The 24,919-nt window shown below is 40.6% G+C and overlaps 1 protein-coding gene and 1 long non-coding RNA gene across 7 annotated transcripts in view; one reads left to right on the top strand and one right to left on the bottom strand.

The window, feature by feature from the left end:
- Positions 1–24,358, top strand: part of CAMSAP1 (calmodulin regulated spectrin associated protein 1) — a 45,049-nt gene extending 20,691 nt beyond the window's left edge. For 3 of the 6 annotated variants that reach the window (XM_083597146.1, XM_083597147.1, XM_083597143.1), the window contains exons 4-18: positions 85–246; positions 1,968–2,048; positions 6,031–6,172; positions 7,117–7,256; positions 7,332–7,428; positions 8,610–8,754; positions 10,222–10,313; positions 11,413–11,497; positions 12,017–14,375; positions 16,310–16,446; positions 16,558–16,766; positions 16,852–16,954; positions 17,931–18,046; positions 18,558–18,676; positions 20,388–24,358. In XM_083597146.1, coding sequence (XP_083453272.1) covers positions 85–246; positions 1,968–2,048; positions 6,031–6,172; positions 7,117–7,256; positions 7,332–7,428; positions 8,610–8,754; positions 10,222–10,313; positions 11,413–11,497; positions 12,017–14,375; positions 16,310–16,446; positions 16,558–16,766; positions 16,852–16,954; positions 17,931–18,046; positions 18,558–18,676; positions 20,388–20,690 — 4,290 coding nt within the window. In that variant the 3' untranslated portion in view covers positions 20,691–24,358. Of the gene's footprint in view, positions 1–84; positions 247–1,967; positions 2,049–3,055; positions 3,089–6,030; positions 6,173–7,116; positions 7,257–7,331; positions 7,429–8,609; positions 8,788–10,221; positions 10,314–11,412; positions 11,498–12,016; positions 14,376–16,309; positions 16,447–16,557; positions 16,767–16,851; positions 16,955–17,930; positions 18,047–18,557; positions 18,677–20,387 lie in introns of all 6 variants that reach the window. The other 3 variants (XM_083597144.1, XM_083597145.1, XM_083597142.1) reach the window with 2 other exon arrangements.
- LOC310754927 lies at positions 18,440–20,524 on the bottom strand. The gene is made up of 2 exons (XR_014544068.1): positions 20,382–20,524; positions 18,440–18,670 (listed from the first exon to the last, which is right to left on the bottom strand). It is a non-coding gene; the product is annotated as an uncharacterized lncRNA (long non-coding RNA).
- Positions 24,359–24,919: the final 561 nt, after the last annotated feature.

The following is a 24,919-nucleotide window of genomic DNA, read 5'->3' as shown; positions in this document are numbered from 1 at the left end:
TTTAATTAGCCAACTTAAAAAAATAAATATCCCCTGCTTTCTTCAAATATATTTGAATGAAGCATGTCCTTATTTGTTCCTTAGAGTCCTCACATGGCAATGATTGATGCCCTCATGATGGCCTACACTGTGGAAATGATCAGCATTGAGAAAGTGGTTGCAAGTGTCAAATGTTTTTCTACATTTAGTGCCTCAAAGGAATTGCCCTATGATCTGGAGGATGCAATGATATTCTGGATTAATAAGGTAAAAAACAATGGTGTAAAACAGCATCTTTAGATGTGAGTAGATTTGAACTCTATTGCATACATTTCCTGTAGGGAAATGGTATTCAGTAGTCATTGCACTATTAGTAAAAGTTATCCCCCCCCCATCAAACAATGAGTAATCAGCATAAACATATTTTATATTAAAAGAGTCTAAATTAATAAAACAGTGCTTTTTCTTCATTTGACCATAATGACATAAGAGCAGCCCTACTGGATAAGACCAAAGGTATCCCTAGTTAGTCCAGTTTCCTGTTTCCCACAATGGCTAACCAGAGGTCTCCAAGAAACCTACAAGGAGGGCACAAAGACAATAGTCTTCTCCCACTGTTGTTCCCTTACAACTGATTTACAGGATATCTTGGTGGTAGCACACAGCCACCATGACTAGTAGTCCATGATAGACAAATTCTTGGAGGAAAAGGCTTCTCTTGTTTGAAAGCTTTGTAAATTGGTGTCGGTCATCACATCACATATTGTGGCAGAAAATTCAGCAGTTTAGATACGTACCAAGTGAAGTATTTCCCTCTGTCGTTCTTGACTTTCCCATGTTCTAGTATTATGAGAGATGGAGAAAGCACCTCTACCCACTCATATCCACTCAATCTTTATTGTTTAATATAGTGAAAAGGATCTGCTTGCTACCAAACATGATTTTGGGGGACTTTAATAAAATTATCCAATGTGGGAGGCTTTATTTATGAGGACTCCAATAAAAGTTACTCATTGTTCAGACACAGGTTGGCTCACACAGCTACTCTGCTTTATTGTGCCAACCCAGTGTGAAAATCCACTTCTCAAAATTAATTTTAAAACTGTTATTTTTGAAAATGATTATATATGAAACCAGAGATTGGCCTTAATTTTTAAAATAGGTTGGAAGTCATACATGTGAAGTAAATCAGTTGGGGTCTTTATTTAAGTCTAAACATAGCTTTTGTGTAGAGGACTTTTTTCACACTAAAGGTGCCTCACTTCAGCTGGATTGTGCCCATTTTGCACTGATAGTGTAGAAATCAAGATGTGGAGGATGTGTGCATTGAGGTTGAGAACTTTAAAAGGATATTAACCTTATCCTTCATGATAGCTATGTACTACCTCCAGTGTCAGGCAGTATGCTTCTGCATGCCAGTTGCTGGGAATTGCTGTTGTGCTCAGGTCCTTGCAGCTGCCAGTAGGCATCTCATTGGCCCCCGTGAGAACAGAATGCTGGAATAGATGGGCCTTTGATCTAAACTAGTGCAGGGTTCTTAAATTCTTAGACTGTTGGCTGTGAGTCATTTGCAGTGCCATCTCTTTGGAGAATAGTTGGTTGGGAGAGGGGAGAGTCTAGAAAAAAATAGGAAGACATTGAAAAATGAAACAAGCACAGTGTGGGAGAGAACTGACTGGACAAATCCCTGAAGCTGGAATTCCTGATACCTGCCTTAACTTGGGTGTCTGTAATATGTTCTAGAAAGCAGAAATGTTTTCTACTGTTTGTTAGCACCTAGAGCCTTAAGATAATGCAAGGAAAAACTGAGTGCAGTACCATTTTGATCATCAGCATGTGAAATACTTTTATGGGTGGCCTCTGTTCCTCCTCTGGTTTGAGTTCAGAAGCATAGAAGACTGATAAGGCAAACGGCAGTTGAACTGAAGCAGTACAAATATTTTTTGGGAAAGGTATGTAATTGTCATTATCTTTTCCCCTATTTTTAGGTGAACCTGAAAATGAGAGAGATAACAGAAAAAGAGGTCAAACTAAAACAGCATTTACTGGAAAGCCCAGGTCACCAAAAGGTAAAAGACACTTTAGATGAATCATGGATTTTAGTTTATTCACATGTATATTACTTGGAAGTAGATTGTATTACTTTTCAGCTGCCAAGTAAGCCATTGTAGGATGGCTTACCAAGTAAGCGGTTGTAAGCTGTCTTGCACTTCATTTACATAGAATTCTGTACTGTGTGTAATGCTTCTGGTTTCCTTTCCCTGCATTCTTTGTGATAACTGCAGGTCAATGTGTGTACTGAGCTTCCAAATGCTTGTGCTTTTCCCATGTGTGCCCAGATGTTCCTTGATTTCAAAGTCAATGAGGAAGCCTGTGCATTTGGAGGCTGCTCTGGTATTTTGGATTAGAATAGTTGTCTGTACCCTGCATTTTACTCATCTCTTAAAATGTCAATGCTGTATTTTCATAATATTTATAATGTAACATATTTCAGCATTTATTGTGAAGTTATTCAGGATCATATTTGCTGTACACATTGATTTGAAGAAATTCAGGAACCCTTTCAAGTACTAATAAAGCATGTGCTAAATAGTCAAAAGAATTATCAGTGTTACATGTGCAACTCTTCCCCTCTTTTCTCCCTTTAATTATTTCAATGCACTAAAAATTGTTAATAAATGCTACACTTTCATTACTGGGGAATGGAAGTTTTTCCTCAAATATAAATAACTTCAAAGTTGGTCTGATTTGTTGTGAATGTTTTGGCCAAACTGCACTGAGCTAAGTAGCACTAAATACTGCTGTAATGATGTTAACTGGTGCGGAGCAAAAAACTCTATCAGTATCCTTTATTGCAGAAGGAAGCATTTAAATAACTGCCTATGAGACTTCTTAATTCGATGCTAGCATTTCCTTCTGAGGATACTGTTGGCTCAAGTATTTGCCTACTACTATTTCAAGAACCTACCATAATATGAAAGTGTCTGTGGATTGGGTGCATTTAAGTATTGCTTATAACTTGCTCTGCTGATGTTCCTCTCCTGTTCCCACATTCCCTTCCCTGCTTCCTGAGCAGTCTCCTTCCAAATGGTATTGGAAATTAGTACCTGTAAGTGAATTAATTCTATGTGACAGTTGTCATCTGCAAAACCATGGCTTTTAGTAATTCTTTTATTGGTGTTCGCTTCCATTTAAAATGCTGCTTTCACAACTTACAATATACTCTCTGCTTAAGGATTTTTTTATATTAAAAAAATGTAGATTCCATTACATGAGCCAACATACTGTATGTACAGCATACTCATCACTATACAGCATTTAAGAATTTTGGGGATTCAAAATCTTAATTTGGAGAAGCAAGGGAATCATTCAAACATTAGGAACAATCTACTGATTGTGTGTTACTGTTCTCCTGTTCAGAAAACTCCTTTTATGCAGTGCTAAGGTGAAGCTGGTCAGTTTAAAGTAATTTGGTGCTTGTATGTCTTAGAAAACGGGTTGTAAGCAGTGCTTTTTTTTCTAAAAAAAAATGTTTAGGAGTACTCTCATTTTCCTACTCATATTGAAATACTGCCCCTCAATGAGGCCAAACGTAGATTCACAAAATGTTTGGGGGTATGCGTACCCCTGCGTCCCCCCAGAAAAAAGCACTGGTTGTGAGGATTGACTTCCACATTTGAGCTTTAGGCAGGGTGCTGTTAAAATGTTTCCTATACAATGCAAATTTTATTTCTTGTGCTCATGCACATCATAGCCACTTGATTCCATTACTATTAATATTTTGTCTCAAAGGTATAGATGCTTAGTACTTTAACAAAACAAAACAAAATCTTCAGTATTTTCTGTTCTGCAGTCCTATGGATATGATGCATTCTTATTTTGGTTCTAGAGGCATGTAACTTGATTCATTTGTTGTTCTGATTATGTAATTAATCAGCTAAGGGAAGGCTCTGGATTTGCCCCTGCAGTTGTCTTTAAATGCTCAGGAGAGTCTGGTTGTGGGCAGTGTTGGTGATGGAATATTAAGCTATATCAAGTATTGCTTTGCCCTTTTTGACTGTGATCATTGAAATAGTAATTAGGGGAAAAAGCTGTTAAATGGGTCTTACATTCTGTAAATTCTTTTTGTGAACCACATTGAGGGATTTTTTGTTTTAAGCTATGTAATTTTTTCTGAAATAAATGAATAACTATTGCTGCAGTCCTGAAACCATATGGATATTATTGATTTTATGCTAACCAGTTCAAAGCTAGTAGCCAAATGCCCTTGATCGTATTCAAGTTGCACTGGCATGCTCTTGCGATACTAGCATAACATTCCTTGCTGTCATCATTGTGCCAGAGCTCCTGGTGCATGGACAGCAGATGCCATCCTAAGCATTTATTGGATACCGCAGAAAGTCTTTAAGTGAGAGAAAATGTCCCTAGCTTGTAATAGTTTCTAAAATTGTGTAGGATTTAGCTTAGAATGAAGGCAATGCTAGATATCGCTCAAAACCAAGGTTTTCAATTTAGTAACACTTAGTTTGCTTTGAAGTCATCCTTCTGGTATTGCTTAGGCAGTGGGGAGATGAAGGTGGGAAGTATGCTTTAAACTAACCAGATCACCTTACTATGTAAAGTAATCTGCTTGATTTGAATAATCATATTCACTACTTAATGGGTGTCAACTTGCTTGAATTTATTATATGATTCTGATTACCATCTTGTATCTTGCTATTTTTTGCGTAAGCCTGATCTGATGCATGCCCTATCGCACTGCATGCTGGAACCAGTGGAATATGCTCGTGTGGTACAGTATGATTCACATTGCATTACATATTTATGGAGAGCTTCAGGCTGGGGGAAAAGCAACTTGCATCTTGTATTTATAAATCTCTTTTAATTCAACACATCTTATATGGCCCTTGCTCATTTAGTATGATATACCTTTCTTTTGCATCTTTTTTGTATAATACTAATATTGATATTTGACAAAGCTTTGATTATCCTGCTGGGAAAACTTTAAATTAAACTGAACTGAATAATTCAAAACTAATTTTGTTGCATTGCTTTTTCCCTGTCTTTGGAACTTGTAACCAAGTAATACTTGTTTGCAGAAATAATTTCTCAGCCTATGCTTTCCTCAAATATATACACGTTTCATACATAGATACGGCCTTAAGTAGCTAGCTAGCAATATTGTGTATTGTGTAATATAGTTTAGATAAAAATAATGAAATATTTTTACTATACTGTAGTGGTATAGAACTGAAAGGTATTTAGTCAAATACTATTTATTGTGTGATTTATTAGCTTAATACAGTCTCCATGCAATCTATTGGATATTAGGATTATAGCACAATAAGTGAAAATGCTTTCTGTTAGACTGGTAACAACTTCAGTTGGATCTGTTTTATGCTATATTATGCAGTAGCCTTAGGCTTTAGTTAATATATTGAAATCCCTGCTACTGAAGTGGGAACTTACTGAGGTGCTGCTTTGCTTATTAAACTTGCAAGTAATTTTACTCACTAGCAGAGTACTCTTGATACACTGTCAAAGACTATTGTGTGCTAAAGCAATTATTGATTTGGAGCACAGAAGAACCAAAGAACAGATGATATCTGTTTATGCCAACAACTCATTACATAAAATTAGTGCATGCCGGTAGTGGAATGGAGTCTGACAAGAAGAGCCTTGTAATACAAGTACCAATTGTTTTTCAGGTTGCCTGTTGGATTTATTTGTAATTCAGCTTACAAAACTTTGGGTCTACCAGACTTAATCTTTGCTTCACTGTTTCTCTAGGATTGGTGGGTTGGTATCACTATTTCAAATTAGGTACAGTTTAACCAACTAAAAATGCCTCAAGGAATTGAGTTTGTAGTTTGTAGACTATTTATTATGGTCAGCCGACCAGTGCAATAGAATATCAGATCACAAGATCAGCGATGAATTATGAGAAGTATCAAGCTGAGGAATGGCAATCATAACATCACTGCTTCATACTGTAATTATGACAAGACAAGTAGCTTTGCTACAGTGACAAATTCTGCCTTCCTCTATTAGGTACGTTATCGCCGAGATCACCTTTCAAATAGGCAGTTACCATTTTTTCCATTGCTTGAAGATTTGATGAAGGACTGCAGTGATGGGGCTGCTTTATTGGCTGTGATACATTATTATTGTCCTGAACATATGAAGCTAGATGGTACGTGGATAAGAAATTCTAAGTGACCTAGTTTTAAATAATGTCTGAGTAGAATGTTACGGATTTACCAAAATAGCTTTATACAAATCTAATTGCGTTATTCATTATAATCTAATTTAAATGATCCAATAACTTTTAGTCCTACTGTTTGCAGTGGGAGCACATTTTGAAAAATATATCTGAAACTAACTAGACAAAAATCCTTCACTTTGGTTGGCTCAAACCCCTGGTCAACTGTCCTTTTTGCTTATTATGTGTATCTATGATGGCATGTAAACAAGGATGGCAGTGCCACTGCTGCTTCTCAAACAAGGTTGTTGCTTCCAAGTTACCACCTTTGGGGAGTTGTGATGTGTATTCTAGGCTTGTTCTCCATGCAATACTGATCTATATCAACCCAAGAGATTGATGCAAAGGGATTAGAGAAGTGGCATTCATTAGGAAGAGCCCAGGTTGAATATGTATAATGTATGGTGAATCACATTTCTTACATCTAAGTATGGGCACGTTGTATCCAGAAACTACCACCCTTATACATGTTCTAACTTGTCACTTTCCCCTCTCTCATGCCCATGATACTCATTTTATCTTTCCTGGCTGAGAATATCTCCATGCTGATACAAACTGGTCTCAGTATCCCTAGTGCAGCCTTTGCTAACCCAGTGTCCTCCATGCTGGCTAGGGCTTATGGAAGTTTTAGTACAGAACATCTGCAGGGCACCAGGTTGGCAAAGGCTGCCCCTAGTGTGCTGTTGGGACTTGGAGCTGCACAGTTCCTGTGCTGTCTTTGAATACCGCTCCTGTAGTTTGACTTATAGGCTGAAGCAAAGCACTGTTGGGAAAAGTGTGGACTGTTTTTTCCTACATGATAACTGCATGAGCTGAGGGTTAATCCATTGGGCTTCCTTGTGACACTGATCCTTGATGCTTTTATCATTGGTTAGAGATCTGCCTAAAAGAGGTAACATCGATTGCTGACAGTATCTATAACATCCAGCTGCTTCGGGAATTCTCAAATGAATATCTTAGCAAATGTTTTTACCTCACACTGGAGGACATGCTGTATGCACCTTTGGTCCTAAAGGTAAGGCATGGAGGGATTCACCCAAATTTTAAAAGACATGTAGATAGTTTATTAATGTTAAAATCCTTTTTCTAGCCCAACATGATGGTCTTCATTGCTGAATTATTCTGGTGGTTTGAGAATGTTAAGCCAGACTTCGTGCAGCCCAGGGACCTCCAAGAAGTAAAAGATGGTGAGATATTTTGAACTTCTGTAGCAATAATAATAATAGTAACAACAACAATAACAACAACATTTTATTTGTATCCTGCCCTCCCCGGCCAAAGCTGGGCTCAGAGCGGCTAACAACAGGTAAAAATAGCACAGTGTACATAAAATAGCGCAGTCAATTAATTAAAATACATTCTAGAATCAATTCAGAATCAAATTAATAGCAACCATCGGGTTAGAGTTCTATGAAGATTACAGAAGGCAATTTCACTAATGTGGCTAGAACGTTTTATATCAAAGCACTTTTTTGTTAGCCTGTGTGGCATTCCTATGCGTCTCCAGGCTTGATTATCAGAAGCTTAGGTCTTCCAGTGGGTGCACAGAGAGTTGCTAGATGAGTGTATTTTTTATTCCTCCAGACTAGAGCTTAGTTCTTTTTTAAAGTGTAGGCAAAATACGAGCTTACCCTACCTAGTATGCAGTGAGTCCAGCTTGTTAAGTGTTCCCCCACCCCTACACTTGGTCCAGTACTTGGTGGCAGTGGGTGTCTGGAAACTCTTGGCACTTGGTTAAAATATATTGAGGTCTGATGCAGGAAATCAAAGTGGCATTGTCCTGCCCATAAATTAACACGGGGCACCATTCATTAAGAGACAGCCCTGTGCAGGTCCTGCAGAAATGGATGAAAATTGCACAAGAACATTTTATTTTGTTATGACTGGCATTGTGCTCCATGGGCTGGATGTATGTCACCTTCTGCACTCCTTAATCGTTCTATTCTGTAGTCTTCAATAGCCCCCAAAATTGGCTCCTTATCCTTGTCTCATGGAAGCACTCTATTTTTATGGTCCTTTCCCATCCTTCATTTGTTATACCCATCGCTCATCTCCTATCCTTTTGCAATCACTGGCTGCCTCCACTTCTGGACTGCCACTATGCTTTGGGAATGTTAAAACAGTGCAGGTAAATTTGTTAAAAAGTTTCAGAATCATTATTAATAGGCATTCTGCCAATTTGCTGTTCAAAACATATCTGATTACTGTGAATTTTATATATTCTTATCTGAGTTTATTGGATTATGATACTGATGATTTGCAATGGCAAGAAATTTCATAAAATCTTACTTTGAGAGTGCCTGTTAGGGCTCTTGATTGGTGGTAGCTCATTTTTAAGGCAACACTAACACTGTAAATGAATGTGCAGCAAAAACAATGTTGCAGCAGAAGAGTAGCCGCCTGCCTGTTCCTATTTCCAACGCAACGAAACGCAGTTTCATGGTGAATCCAGCTGCTTCCAGTTCACCTGATGTACAACTCCCAGTTCAGCTCCCTTTGGAGTCTTGCAACAGGTATTCCCTGCATCCTGAAGAATTTGAGTATCTGTAAGTCTGTCTTTCTATCTCTACATTCAGTCTTGCTTTCCTTACCAGTTTGGGAGCTACAGCCTATTACTAGTGTTACCTTTAATTGTGTCCAGCAGACTAATTCCCTCCTTCTTCCAACAATTCATATTAGGCAGTTGTGTGGACTTTGCTCCACAGGTTATATTATTTGGTTTGGGCGAGGTACACAGGCTTACTGAAGGATCCTTATATCTTGGAAATGAAAACATACTATGAGGCCTCCGTTGTCTTTCAGTTTGGTCTGTAGACTTTTGGGATACTGAAGGCAGCAACATTTTCTTTGTTCTGCATTAGGTCCCTCCCACTTGCATGAATAAACTTGGTGAGAAAGTACTTGAAAGCCACTGATACACGATACATTGCTTGTGATGGAAAATGTAACTCAGTTCTGGTTGGATGGCCGAATCTTGATTGTGCTGCTTATAAACCCAAGTCTCTTCTGTGGCTGAGAGTCTCCTGGCTCTTTTAGTCCCCTGCTGTGAGAAGCTATGGTGGTCAGAGTCAATCTCTTTCCCTCTCCTGTGCATTGGTGCTTCAGCCCCCTTCTCTCCTTCCCCTCCAAAGCTCTGTATAAGATTAAAGAGGGGCAACTGTTGCAACCTCCCAGTGCAGCATCTTTAATATGGTTCTTAAGAGCATGCGTGTCTGAAGAAGCAACTCTAGTTGAGTTTTAGGCAGAGTCTTAAGAGATACACATTTGGTAAAAATAATAATAAAGGAATGTATTCAAGAGCAAGAAATGTAAGAAATAAGGAAGTACAATTCTCAGTCTGTTCAGGCACTGGTTGTGGTGGGAACCTTTTGCAAAAATCTGTAAGCTAATCGCACATCCAGTATGAAAAAGATACCATTTTCTGCGACTGAGTCTGTTCTGTCATTTATGGGCTTCTTTCTAGCTTTCATGGGGTCCTTTTAACCATCCATGTAAACGGAAAGCTTCTTAATGTAAATTTCAAATGTCTCCTACATTAACTATTAGTTATTCAGTAACACATTATGTACAGTAAGACAGCTTTAAAGTTTCAGTAACTTGAATCTTCCTAGTCGGGATGTAATTAAGTTCTGTAAAGGGCTCTTGAGACTTAAGTCTCATTATTCACCCTTCTCTTTACTCCTTCCTTCCTTCTTTTCCTTCTGTTTTTTTTTCCCTTTTAAATATGGTTTCCTTTTAAGAATGTAGTTCATTGGCTTAAGCATAGCCTCTTAATTTCAGATAGCTGGTACAATTTTGTGTTGTGAGTCACTCTTGTTGACTGGCTTAATTTTTTTACTTTGTTTTGGCATTTGTGGGCGGGGGGGATGATGGGTGTTGTGTAGTAATGTGTGTTTTTCCTATTGTTTTGTTTTTTCTCTTGCAAAAAAACCTCTCATTAATTGTGTGTGTGTGTGTGTGTGTATGTGTTTTAACAATAGCGGAAAAGGAAACCCTGCCTTCAGCCCATCCCATCCATTGCTGCCTTTGAGACAAAAACAACAGAAGTCCCTGCAGGGGGAGGACAGTTCAGGTAGGCACCTATTTCTCTTGTGAACATAGGAGCCAACTCCTAGGGGCTGAGGGGGCTTTGGCCCCCCCATAGTTGATGGGCATTTCTATTCAAATGGTGTACTTGCACCACATCATGTGATCAGTTATGCAAGGTGGGGCTTACCTGGACCCCCCAATAATTTATTCAAGTTGGCACCCCTGCTTGTGAACAACTTGATGCAAAAGTAATAGCCACAGCACAGAACACAGTTTTGGGTATTTGGTCCCTCTGAAGTTGACAATAGAAAGCTCCTATTACTGAAAGATCAGGGTTAGGATTAAGAACACACTGCAACTGAGTTTGCCCCACCAGGTCTCTGAGTCTCTGGAACTGCAGCTGGGTCAGGCAATAGTGTGGCTAGTTTAATCTCACTTGTGAGAAAGGAAAGAGGTGGGGATAGTAGTGGGCCCTGACTTACGTTTCCTTTCCTTCCTCTCCCACCCGTGTGATTCAATCATTGAGAACTCTATTCCTTCTCCCAAGCCAGACAGGGTACCTTGTGGTTACAACAAACTTTTGAAGCTGTTGCTCTAGATTGTTGGATGTTGCTGTGAGTATTTTGGTAGGGGAAGGATGAGCAGTTTTGGTTAATCTGAGCACCATTTGCAGAGAAAATAACTTTGATAGTGAATGCCTTTTGTGGTGTTGCTTGGGCTGATGTGGAACAATCTTCTGACCTTCACAGTTCTACTCATACTATTCATATGTATAAGGTAGAGAAACTCTGGCTGCAGCTGTACTTGGCCATTTTATATCAAGAATTCCCCCTACCAACTACTACTGAGGCTTCAGTCCTAAGCATGGTTATTTGGAATTGAGTTCCACTTAGATTAATGAGTTTTCAATGCCAATCAGCAACTCACAATATCTAGGCTTAAAAACATGTGTACTTGTCATAATAGTGCAACAATTTTGAGCTATGCTATATATGACAGCAGTTTTATACTGCCCTCTAATGGTGAAATCTTGTTAAGAGGACATTCTGTAATAATAATGTAAAAGTGTAAAATAATTAAAATCAAGAGTGTTTGAAAAGTTGTCCAACATCCTTTATATATATCTATATATATATTTGTAGATCAACGGCATCGTTCTAATTCATTGACAAAAGTAGATGGGCAGCCACGGGAGTCAATCCTTGCATGGCCAGAGAAGAAGCAAAGGTAATATATACTGGATGATATTGTATGGGAAAGGCACCTTAATATCTTTGCATGCTGTTGACATGTGGTATGACTTTATTGGTAAAAATGTTGATAATAGTGTTCATGCAGATAGCGTAGTATTATGGCCTGATAAAAATGCAGCAATCTACTGTTGATCCAGTGGTTAGGTGTTGAACCTGGTCATGAAAGAGTTTTGTGCCTTGGTTTCTGTGATGGGGAAGTGCATAGCATCTTCTTTCCAGTCTGTAAAATGGAAATAATAATGTCCTGCCTCAAATAATGGTTGGATTGTATCTATTTGAATACCAATGTGTAAAGAAGTTCTTTGGATATTAGCATATTATGATAATGAATGTCTTTAGAAATAGTCAGCTCTGATTCTTTTCCTTGAATTTCTGCTTCCTATGAAGGCCAAAATTCAATGAATTACACAAATTCATGTGAATTCCATAGCTAGATGGGCAATTTCTGCTAAAGCACCCTTATCAGTTCTAATGGACATTTTGTTACTTCTAGACCTGTTTCTCAGCCAACACCATTCGCACTTCATTATGCTGCAAGCAGTGATGCAGACCCCAGTTCTGGTGATAGCATTAGCTTGGCTCGGTCAATCAGCAAGGACAGCCTAGCATCAAACATTGTCAACATTACTCCAAAACAGCAGCCTCAGTCTGCACCAGTGAAAAGCGATGGGAAAAGTTTGCTGAACAATGTAGAAATAGAGGATGAGGATGAGGATGAAGAATTGATCGCAGTAATCTGCCCAGATGCTACACTGAACCATGGCAACCTGGAACTTCAGAGTGTGCCAGCTAGATCACCTAGTCAAGTTGCAACTGCATGGGCTCAGAAATCACAAAGTGAAGCCTCCAAAAGCAAGACAGATAGCTTTTTCCTTGAGCCTTTAATGCCTGCTATTCTGCGACCAGCAAAGGAAAAACAATCAATCAATAAGGAGGATGAATGTGGGGAAGGAAAGAAGAGAGGCTTTGTATCAAAGAGAGTGAGTGAGGGGCCCATGGCTTTAGTCCGTAAGAAAGCCAATAATAATCATGCAGATCACATCCCCAGCAGAACTTTTGTTGCAACTTCTGGTTCTGAATTATCAGCAGTTGCTGGTTCTAGCATGGCAGATCCGTCAGTGCACTCAGAAGTCAGAGGAGAGCCCTTCCATCCCCAGGCAATTAGTAGCTTAGATACTTTATCTCTAGAACAGTCCTCCACCAAAGCACATGAGGATTTGGCTTGCAGTACAAATGTTGGCTACATGAAAAGTCCAAATTCTCGCATTGCAGACACCTCATGGACAATGATCAGGCAAGATTCTGATTCAGACATTCTGGATATGGAGGAAGTCGAACAAGATTTAGTGTCAGACGATCATCCAATAATTGCCAAGTATATAGGAGAAGAGGAATCAGCAAAGCTGCAAGAAGACATGAAGGTTAAGGAACATGAAGATAAAGATGATGCCAGTGGACGTTCAAGTCCATGCCTAAGTACTGTTTCTCAGATAAGCAGCTCATCCGTGACCAGTGGGAGTGCCAGAATGACTAACTTTGCTGAACGGAAGTTTCAGAGATTGAACAACTATGAAACAAAATCCAGCACAAGCAGCTCACAGAAGACCACACCAGATGGATCAGAGTGTTGTCCAGCCCTGTTAACCACATGGAAGCAGAAGAGGGAGCAAAGCCCCAACAGGCAGAACAAAGATAATGTTAACCTGCTGGCTTCTGAACTGGTGCAGCTTCATATGCAGCTGGAGGAGAAACGGAGAGTGATAGAGGCTCAGAAGAAGAAGAAGGAGGTGTTGTCGGCCAGGCAGCGGTTAAAACTGGGCAAGGCAGCATTTTTGGGTGTGGTGAAGAAAGGGAAAGGGGCTGAAGTCTCTCAGCCACTTAAGCCAGAGCACTTCACGAAGGAGTATTCAAGACACAATGGGGAAGGCGTGGATGCTACTTTGAACTCTGAATCTGAGTCCATCTTCATGAAAGAGGAAGGGGATGAAGAGACTCTTGATTCTCTTGAAGTGCCCAAAGTAAAGGCCCAAGAAACTGTTGCTTTTGTTGAGGAAAACAATCCAAAAGAACCCACTATACATGAAATAGAGAAAAGCAAAATGATTTCTGCTGCACTTCTAGAAGAGAACATCGAATCTGCTGAATGTGATCTCCCCATTGAGAAACTAAATGAAATGATCAGTGCCCTCCGGCAAGATATCCTGAAGATTTCTCGGCAACAAGAGCTTCTCATGAAACAGCCAACAGTATCGTCACTGAGAGGCGTCTCTCAGGACCAAAAGATAAAGGCACCAGTTCATTTTGTCGAACCTCTGTCTCCTACTGACATGAGTAGTCTCCCTAAGCCACCATGTCTCAGTCAAGGTCGGAGTCCTCACTCGGGGAGACCATCTGAACTGAAAGAGGGTAAGGAGCGTCAGCAAGCCATGATGCGCATCAAAACCCTGACTCCTAGCACTGACACCTCGCCACACTTAAGGCAGTTTTCATCAAACAATTCATCCAAGACCCCGACTGAAGCTACTGTCGAAAATAATTTTGACCTGGACAGCACTAGAGAGAAACAGCGAGCAGGATTTACCCTGTCCACTTCCAAAGACACAAATATCCTCTCTGAGGCTCTCAAAGATGTTAATAGTAACATAGAAGACATTAGCTGTGCTTCTTGTGATAGCTCAGGGAAAGAGAACATCCCAACAGAGGAGTCCACGAGAAGCAAAGGTAGCCTTATTGAAGTAGACCTGTCTGATTTAAAAGCCCCAGATGAAGGAGGAGAAGCTGAAAGCCAAGACGACTCCACATACCTGACTGGTGAAATTGATCAGAAGTCAGGAGTTAGTTTTTTCTTTAAGGTAAGAGCAAGATAGTGTTGTTGAATCCTTGATTATTTGGTACAGCAGTAATCTCTCCTTAACACTTGCTTTTAACTGGGGTGGGCTGAATAGTTCATTTTGTACACCCCTATATTACATGTGCTGGGTTTGGTGATGTGGGTGGGTGGGAGCATCGTGCATAGTTAAATTTATTATTGTTTTTTAAAAAATAGCATAATAATTTAATGCTTAGTGTGTTGGCATCCTTTAATATCTCTCTCTCCGTGTGTGTAGATATTCTGGCAAATGTGATTGAAGCAAAGGTGCAACAGTCAATTTGGCAGCTCAGAAATAAGTTGCTACAAGGGTGGTCAGCTGTACCCTGTGTTGTCAACGGGATACTTATGTGCATGAGAGGAAAGACCATTATATATTGCTTTTTGCTAACAGGCACTACCTGACGACATGTATTATTATCATTATCGTCATTTATATACCATTCTTTATCTGAAGATCTCAGGGTGGTTTATAGTGACAGGGATTGCTGGACAATCCTACATGGGGTCAGAGGGGAATGCAGCATTGGATTCATCACCCACCCCAAGTCCTGCTGAGCTGTGCCAGCAATGGCATTAGGCAGTTGTGTATTTTTTCCTTTTCACTGTACCAGCTCCAACTGACTGGCAACAGTTTTGCAACCTCATTCTCCCTGTGGTGGCATTTTCTGCATGCTTGTGGAGTCTGTATGCTACATGCTGCCTTATGATGGTTTGTAATTCCCTTAGTGTTCTTTCATTACATATGTTTGATAATGAAAAGGTCACTCAGTGCAGTATATGCAAACACCTGTCTCATTTAAGATTACATAGAACTTCTATTACAGGGTGAGCTCCCATTGTTCCGTCCCAGCTCCTGCCAACCTAGCAGTTCGAAAGCACGTCAAAGTGCAAGTAGATAAATAGGTACCGTTTAGGCGGGAAGGTAAACGGCGTTTCCATGCGCTTCTCTGGTTCGCCAGAAGCAGCTTAGTCATGCTGGCCACATGACCCGGAAAAACTGTCTGCGGACAAACGTTGGCTCCCTCGGCCAATAAAGCGAGATGAACGCTGCAACCCCAGAGTCATTTGCGACTGGACTTAACTGTCAGGGGTCCTTTTTTTTTAGAACTTCTCAATAATGATAGAACTCACAGGTGGAGAATACTTTTATTTTTATATATCTTTGTGTGAGTTAATACTTAATACTTTATTATTCCTTTGGCACTGCATCTTTGTACTTTTTTGTGTCCTTCCAATCTGTGACTCTTTATAGTTTATGTTTTTTATTCTTTGTTTTCTTGCTTTTTGTTGGCACTTTTCTTATTTTTGTAACAAATCAATCAAAAGCATTTAACAAAAATGCAATGCAGTGAAAAGACAATAGAGAGTACCTGGATGCTTGCTTTAAGATGTCAATGATATTCAGTGGGATTATTTTATTTTCTGTGTTTTCAGGGCCCATCTATTCCTGTGATTGTAATCTGTTTTAGCTGTTTTAAATTATCAATTGTTATAACCTGCTCAGGAACTTGCTGTTGAAGGGCAGATAATAACTTCAGTGATGATGATATGTGTATGTTTATATGTATCTTGTTCCTTAATGGGACTCCAAATGGAGGGGTTCCAAGCTGCTTTCTTACCCAAGCACTGACCAGATTCCAGTCCGGCTTAGCTTTGGAGATGTTGCTGAAATCACTACCTTCAATTAACTGTCCTGGGGTCATACACTGCAGAGCTTGTGAGCTTAGCAAGAGGGCTGATATTTGTTGCAAATATGGAAAATGGCAGCTCCATCATTAAAGCAGCCAAAAAAAAATATGTTTCTGTGCTCAGATGGAAGTCATGAGATTTTCTTCATAGCCTCATACAGCGTTTGCTATTTCTACACCCCACGCTGCAAAAACACAACTTCTCACTTGAATTTTAATTTGACAGGATGGGCAGAAAGCAGAAGATGAGCTTGCAAAGAAACGTGCCGCTTTCCTCTTAAAGCAGCAGCGCAAAGCTGAAGAGACACGCCTTAGAAAACTGCAGTTCGAGGCAGAGGCTGAACAAAAGAGAGATGAAGCCCGGTAAATTCAATGTCTTGCCACACAGTATATAGATGAGTACTTCATGCTTTTATGTTCTCACTTGAGAAATTGGTAATGATGGGATTTGAAGGCTGCCCTTTGCCTTTTTAGTCGTAAAGCTGAAGAGGATCGCATACGGAAGGAAGAAGAGAAAGCCCGGAGAGAGCTCATCAAACAAGAACACCTGAGAAGAAAGCACCAGCAAAACTTGGAAGAACAAGGCCGTGGGAAGCCCAAACCCAAGCCCAAGCAGCCTAGGCCAATATCTGTTCATCAGGAAGAATCCTATAGCAACTTGGAAAGAAAGTGTTCTTCTATCCGTAAGCAGCAGCACTCATTTTGGTTCCTATAACAGTATAATAAAGTAACTTTTTTCATTGTGTAACACCCTTTTTCTTTTGCCAGCTGATAATCTAAGTAGTGCTCAGTCGGGTTCTAGCCTGTCTTTGGCATCTGCAACGACAACCGAACCTGAAAGTGTTAATTCTGGTGGCGCACCTTCCAAACGGTAAGAGAAAGCATAAAGATTTAGGATTCTGATGTTGAAACATACTTTGGGGTGGGGAATGTTGCCCAGATGCCACATCCAGCCTTCAATAGTGGCCATGAACTCTCTGCAAAATAGAGATAATTGCAACTTTTAGATAACAATAGTGTAGTATGACTGTCAATAAATTGTAATGGTGCACTACTTTTAAAGTACTCACTATTAGTGAATGAGAAATAGTCATTGGGGTAATATAAATAAATTGTCAGTGTCATGGGTACTGTAAACAAGATTAACAAGCAATTAGGGGTAGAACTGGGATGGGAAACGTTTGAGCTCCAGATGTGGCTGGATTACAACTCCCATTATCCTTAACAATTGCCATGCTGCTGGAGACTGATGGCGATATGGGTCCACCTATACGTTCTCAATCCTTTGGAAATAATTGTCTCATTTCAGGTGTTAGCTGCTAATTTTGCAATTATGATCATTGTCCACTAATGGAGAATTTGTTACAGCTAACTCTTGATGGGCTTATTTATTCATGGACTCTCCTCATAAAATTGTGACACACACACAAGTACTCCCTTGCTTTTTTGTGGGTGTGTGGGTGCTCCATTATGTGTGTGTGTGTGTGTGTGTGTGTGTGTATGTATATATATGTGTGTGTGTGTGTCTTTGTCTTTCTACACACACACACACACACACACACACACACACCAATTTAAGAGACCATTTCATGCTTCTGACAAAGCATGCTCTAGCCCGCAAGAAATATTCTAAAATAATTTGTTAGTTGCAGATACTATGTTTTTTTAATAAAGCAACTTAAGCAACTTAGCATGGCTAACCCTCTGAAGCACATCTCTTTTCTGAGGGAGAGAGACAGAGTGAGTGCAAAATGTGGGGAGATGGAAAATTGGACACACTTGCTTTCCCCCCAAATAATCTGGTAGCTATGAACACACTACTCATGTTCTTCTGATTCTTCTGACAGAGTGAAATCAATGGAAACCTTGCCCATATTGAGCAGGAACCCAAGTCGAAACATGGAGAGAGACTGGGAAAGCACCTCAGCAGCCTCTTCAGTTGCATCAGTAGCAGAATATACTGGTAAACCTAATACATTTTATCTGTACCTGTGTAATTAATGATCAGGTTTATATAAGTCTGGTTGCCAGTATGTTGAACAGTACAGTGCAGTCTTCATTCTGTGGTCTCATGCTGAGGCCCTCTGAACATACAGCAGGAAGCTGCTTTGAAACAGTCAGACCACTGGTCCATCTAGTTCTTCTCAGAGTAGACTCATTGTAATTAATGAACCTTATTGATGTCCATCAATTTTAATGGGTCTGCTCTGAGTAGGGCTAACACTGGATACAATCCTGTTTTATGGGACTTTTATCATGGGATGTAGAAGCTTTGCAAACTTGCAAATTTGCCTTTTTAAATATTCCTAGTAAAATAAGGAAGAAATTTCTTACTTATTTAAGTTTTTTTTTAAAAAAATAATATCCGCCTTTTCATAGTTGCTCAAGGTAGTTTGCAGTACTGATAAAGACACATGAGACTTTCATTTTAGCTTAGTTATCAAGCCACTTGTTTAAAATTTATGTTTTATTAGGTCCAAAGATGTTTAAAGAGCCCTGTGGCAAGTCAAACAAATCAATTATCCACAATGCTATTTCCCACTGCTGTCTTGCTGGAAAAGTGAATGAGCCTCACAAGAATTCTATACTGGAGGCAAGTATTTCTGAGAACAAGAGTTTTTTGCTGAGAACAAGAGTCACTTGCTGTATACCTTGATTTCCGTGCCCATTGTTTGATGTCTTCCAAGCATAATAGTACAAACACTAATAATATATTACATATAATTTTAAGTATTAATGCAACTCTTTGTAACATGCACAGTTAGCATTGGTTTTAAAAATTTTGCTTGTTTTTTTTACTTTGTTACTGTCCCATATTGAATAACCCTGATCCCTGGGACACAGTGCATTTGCAGTGTGGATGACTTCATATGGAAAGTTCTTGAGTGGCCAGCTTGCTAGTGTGTATTGCAAGTCAAGCTTAAATCATAATAGTCTGGTTTATGCATAATGCTAAACTGGTTTATTAAACTGTGGCTTATATGTTTCTTAAATAATAGCTTAGTGTTTTATGTGTAAGGTTTGACCAGCAACTTATAGATTGTTTACTGCAAGGATGGGGAATCTCTGGCCTTCCAAATAGATGCTGCTCAAACTGAAAATTCAAACTCATCAGTGGCAGATCTTGGTATCTCAAATTTCAGTGGTGCCCTGTGCGATGCCAAAATCTGGCACACATCCCCTCCACCTCTTGCTTTCCGTTGGATGTCTTAGTTGTGGTGCCTGATGCAACACCCCAGAAGTTCCATGCCCAGTGTAACCAAACCAGATCTGCCTTTGCTCTCTTCAGCCCCAACTTGCATGACCAATGGTCAGGGAAGATGGGAAGTTCCCTATTGTTGACTTACTACCAACAAGCCACCGAAGCCATGTTTGTTGTTGGTTTTCAGACTTTAATTTAACTGTGGCTTGGTGTTACATTGAATCCAGTACTCGGTTTGTTTGGCCACTCCACTCCAGAAACTCACCAAACCACAAAAGCATGAGGCAAGAAAATACAGCAGACTTGGGAGGAAAAAGCCAGTGTTTGTTTTATCAATTGTGGCACAACTTGTGGTTAACTCATGACTTGTTTAAAAGAATCATAGCTTAGTGCTGTGCAAACCAGGTAATTGTGGCACTGCAATTTAGAAGTACCAAATGTACCGTATTTTTCGCTACATAGGGCGCACCTGACCATAGGGCGCACCTAGTTTTCAGAGGGGGAAATCAAGGGGAAAAATTATGATCCCCCCCCCAGCTCTGGGAGCAGCGGACAGGCTGCAGGCAGCCTGTGCGCTTCTCCCAGACCTTCTTCCTGCTTTTGCGGGAGGTGGGGGAATTCCCCCACCTCCCGCAGAAGCCCGCAGAAGCTGTGCACTCTTTAAAGGGGCTGTGCGGCTTCTGCTGGCTTTTCTGGGAGGTGGGGGGATTCCCTCACCTGTTGCAAAAGCCCGCAGAAGCCGTGCAACCCCTTTAAAGAGCGCGCTGCTTCTGGCTTTTCTGGGAGGTGGGAGAAGGGACTGATGCGGCCAGTCAGTCCCTTCTCCCTCCTGGGGAAAAGCCCGCAAGAGCGCACAGAGCTTGTGTGCGGCTCTTGGGTGCTTTTCCTGCCTGCCTCCCCCCTGCATTCCCTCCATAGGACGCACACACATTTTCCCTTGCTTTTTAGGAGGGGAAAAGTGCGTCCTATAGAGCGAAAAATACGGTATTTCCTGACCTTCATCTTGGGTACGTTAGACATTGCCAGCAGTGTGCTGGGTTCATTTAGCAATCTTTGATTTCCTGTGGTCATTGCTCTCAGAATTTTTCTCTTTCACCTCTAGGAGCTCAAGAAATGTGATGCCAAGCACTACATTATTTTGTTCCGTGATGCTGGATGCCAGTTCAGAGCACTTTATTGTTTCAATCCTGAAACAGAAGAAATCCACAAGCTGACAGGAACAGGGCCAAAGAGCATCACTAAGAAAATGATTGACAAGCTTTATAAATATAGCTCGGACAGGAAGCAATTTAATATCATTCCAGCCAAAACCATGTCTGCCTGTGTAGATGCTCTGACGATTCACAACCATCTGTGGCAGCCCAAACAACCTGTAGTGCCAAAGAAGACTCAAACTCACAAATGACATTACAGTTCAGTGGGAGACTATTGTAGATTTCATCGCTGGGGAGAAATGAGTTTCCTCACCCTCTCTCTGGTTTGGGTATGAAATGAGCAGAACCATAATCCCTTTTTTAAAAAAAGAAAAGAAAGAGGCTTATTAAACGTGGATGCAAGGAAAGAATGAAGGAGCAGCTTCAGTGTTCTTTTTGGTTTTTTTGTATGAATGATAAAACGGCTGTTACACCCATTGATAACCAGAGAGGCTTTTCACATGAGGGAAGGTGCATGTAGCAAGAGTGGATTTCTTTTTACTTGAAGTTCTTCATTGGTACAAATTGGGACATCTTTTCTTGTTCCTCCCCTTCCTGCAATCACTCTTGGAGTTAGCATGTGCTGCCCCTCAGGAGAACAAGAAACTGGGCACTGTGGCAGGCTTTCAAGGAATATCTTTTAGACTCTGGAGACTTGATAACATACAAACAATTGGTACTTGTCCCTACTGCCAACACTAAACCAGGCTCTGACTTGTGGAAGGAAAAGGAAAATACTCCAACCCCACCCCCTTGCTGCTCAGAACCAAGTTTACCTAAAGTATCAAATCATTTTTAAAAGCACTGAAAACTGTAAAATTCGCCTTTTTTAAAAAAGAAAGAAAGAAAATGGAGGACTTATGCAAATTATCATGGCTGAACATTTCTGCAACACAATCATGAAGAGGCAAACAGGTGCTACTTGTTGGAATATTCCCAATTTGAAACTTGAGGCAAGCTGAATGGAGTACAGTCAACATTGCTTTTCTGTTTCAAGTAGTATCCTAACAGGATTTTTTTTGTCTTTTTAATAAAGACAGATTATTGAAATAGTAGAACATCTTCACTCAGAGCATGTTACTCCTGTATAATGGTGCACTTAATGATCACAAATTATAATGCTTTTAAATTATGTCCTGAAATGTAATTTAAATTGGTTTTTTCTCTTTTCTTTGAATGAGTACCATGCTCTAAAATGGAGTGTGTTTTTTGTTGTTGTTTTTTGTTGTTTCAACTTTTTTCTTTTGTGGCAAGAGTATATACTAATAAAGGAGAAAATATACCAGTTTCCATATACTAACAATTTTCAAACAAACCTGCATTTTGTTTTTGTTTTTTGAAGGCTCAATCTGATGGTTTCAGTTTTCCTTCTCCATCTAGAAATATTAAATCTTGAGTAATAATAATAATAATAATAATAATAATAATAATAATAATAATTTATTTATACCCAGCACATATGGCTGGGTTTCCCCAGCCACTTTGGGTGGCTTCCAACAAAATATTAAAATACAGTCCATTAAACATTAAAAGCTTCCCTAAATAGGACTGCCTTCAGATGTCTTCTAAAAGTCTGGTAGTCGTTGTTCTCTGAGACATCTGGTGGGTAGGCGTTCTGTAGGGCGGGTGCCACTACCGAGAAGGCCCTCTGCCTGGTTCCCTGTAACTTGGCTTCTCGCAGTGAGGGAACCACCAGAAGGCCCTCAGAGTCTGGGCAGAATGATGGGGGTGAAGACGCTCCTTCAGGTATACTGGGCCGAGGCTGTTTAGGGCTTTAAAGGTCAGCACCAACACTTTGAATTGTGCTCCGAAATGTATTGGGAGCTAATGTAGTTCTTTCAAGACCGGTGTTATGTGGTCTCAGCGGCCGCTCCCAGTCACCAGTCTAGCTGCTGCATTCTGGATTATTTGTAGTTTCCGGGTCACCTTCAAAGGTAGACCCACATAGAGTGCATTGCAGTAGTCCAAGCAAGAGATAACTAGAGCATGCACCACTCTGGCGAGACAGTCTGTAGGCAGGTACGTTCTCAGTCTGCGTACCAGATGGAGCTGGTAGACAGCTGCCCTGGACACAGAATTGACCTGCACCTCCATGGGCAACTGCGAGTCGAAAGTGACTCCCAGGCTGCGTACCTGGTCCTTCAGGGGCACAGTTACCCCATTCAGGACCAGGGAGTCCCCCACACCTGCCTGCCTCCTGTCCCCCCAAAACAGTACTTCTGTCTTGTAAGGATTCAACCTCAATCTCTTGGCTGCTATCCAACTGCCTCCAGACACTCACACAGGACCTTCACCACCTTCACTGGTTCTGATTTGAAAGATAGGTAGAGCTGGGTATTATCCGCATATTGATGAACACCCAGCCCAAACCCCCTGATGATCTCTCCCAGCGGCTGCATGTAGATGTTGAAAAGCATGGAGGAGAGGACAGAACTCTGAGGCACCCCACAAGTGAGAGCCATGGGATCTGAACACTCATCCCCCACCACCACTTTCTGAACACAGCCCAGAAGGAAGGAGTGGAACCACTGTATAATAGTGTCCCCAGCTCCCAACCCCTCTAGACGGTCCAGAAAGATGTTATGGTCGATGGTATCGAAAGCCGCTGAGAGATATAGCAGAAGCAGGAATCAGCTCTCACCTTTGTCCCCAGCCCGCTGGAGATCATCGACCAGCTCGACCAAGGCAGTTTCAGTCCCATGATGAGGCCTGAATCCTGACTGGAAGGGATCCAAATGGTCCGCTTCTTCCAGGCATGCTTTGAGTTGTTCAGCAACCACTTGCTCAATCACCTTGCCCAAGAATGGAAGATTTGAGACTGGGTGATAGTTGGCCATATTGGCCGCATCTTAAGATTTTTTTTTAAGAAGCGGTTTGATAACCGCCTCTTTCAGCGGGTCTAGGAAGGCTCCCTCGCAGAGAGAAGAATTCACCACCGCCCTTCCCAGCTTGCTTTTATAAGCCAGGATGGGCAAGGATCAAGGAAACAGGTGGTTGGTTTCACTCATCCCAGCAGCCTGTCCACATCCTTGGAGGTAACAGATTAGAATTGATCCCATGCAACTTGACTAGACAGGACTCCAGCACTCTCCCGCCCCGGCCCTGCTCCCACGGTGGAGTCTACCTCTTCCCGAATCTGAGCGACTTTATCTGCAAAAAACTTTGCAAAATCATTGCAGGAGATCAGATATGACCTTAAGGCTGTTTGTTTTCCCCACTACAGAAAATAACCTGTTTGTGTATATGTCTAATGAGGGCTGTTTTGATTACTGATAATTATAAAACCTGTCTGTTCATTCCCCACCCCCAAGCTCACTCTGACTCAGCTGCCCAGGAATTTATTTTTAGGTTATGACTCTGGTTTGCACATATTTTACTTCTACTTGAAGTGTTACTTGAATATGTTTAGTGTACGGCAGCCCAGCCAGATGGGCTTGGTATAAATAATAAAATAATACTTATTATTCTTAGTGCAAAGGATACTATGCCAACATTAGAGATTGAACAGTTGAAACTCCAAAACACAATACAGTGTAATTTTGTAATGAATTTAGACATAACAATAATTGGAATTAAAGTGAGTTTTGTACAGAAGTGGTGAGAGAGAGGGTAGTGAATACTAACTAGAGAAAGAAGAATGAAGGTCTTCTATTGCAGTCTTATTGGTTCCATCCCCTTGCAGTACATTTAGGTCAGCTGTACATTTTATTTAATAGCTGGCTACCCTGTAAGAAAGGAGATGCTTTATTATTTCTAAAAGTATTCAGCACTGTCATGAGTGTAACTTTTTTCTGTTACATGCTTTATTTCTGACTGTTTGATATTATACAACATATTTATTTTATGGAAGCACTGAATCTTAATAAAAACCATCACCTAATTTTTGTTATTCCATGCATCATCTTTTTTCTTTCTGTTGGACGCCTCCCTTATGCTGAGACACAGACACATAGCTTTATTGATGTGCTTTGCATTTTGTTTGAAGTGTTTCTTAAACTAGGGATTGGGAATCGAAGGGCCTCCAGATGCTATTGGACTCCAACTCCCATCCACCCCAGCCAGCATGGGTAGCAGTCAGAGTCAGGGATGATGAGAGTTGTAACTGAGCAATATTTGAAGGACCACAAAGTTCCCAACCCTGTATTAAAGCAAAGTTGCCTTGACCTATGGGGAGCAAGTGGCATGGTATTCATCCCAACTGATGGAGCTTAAATAATGAGCTGAAAACCAAGTTGGCACTTTGTTTTCCGTCCTTCATCTGGAAGGACCCTGATGGGTTCCTGTAAAGGAGTTGTCTGAGTCTGCAAGAACCTAGAAGGAATTCCAGAGTTTGCTCCCTGAGTAAAAGCTTTATGTTTGTTAGAACTTGTGCCTTTGGGAGATGTCCAGTATGCATGCCTCATAGTGTTCCCCTTATCATGAAACAAGTCTTTGTGACATG

This window comes from Podarcis filfolensis (genome assembly GCF_964270895.1).
Source record: "Podarcis filfolensis genome assembly, chromosome: Z".
In the NCBI taxonomy this organism is placed as follows: domain Eukaryota; kingdom Metazoa; phylum Chordata; class Lepidosauria; order Squamata; family Lacertidae; genus Podarcis; species Podarcis filfolensis.
This window is presented reverse-complemented; position numbering and strand designations above follow the sequence as displayed.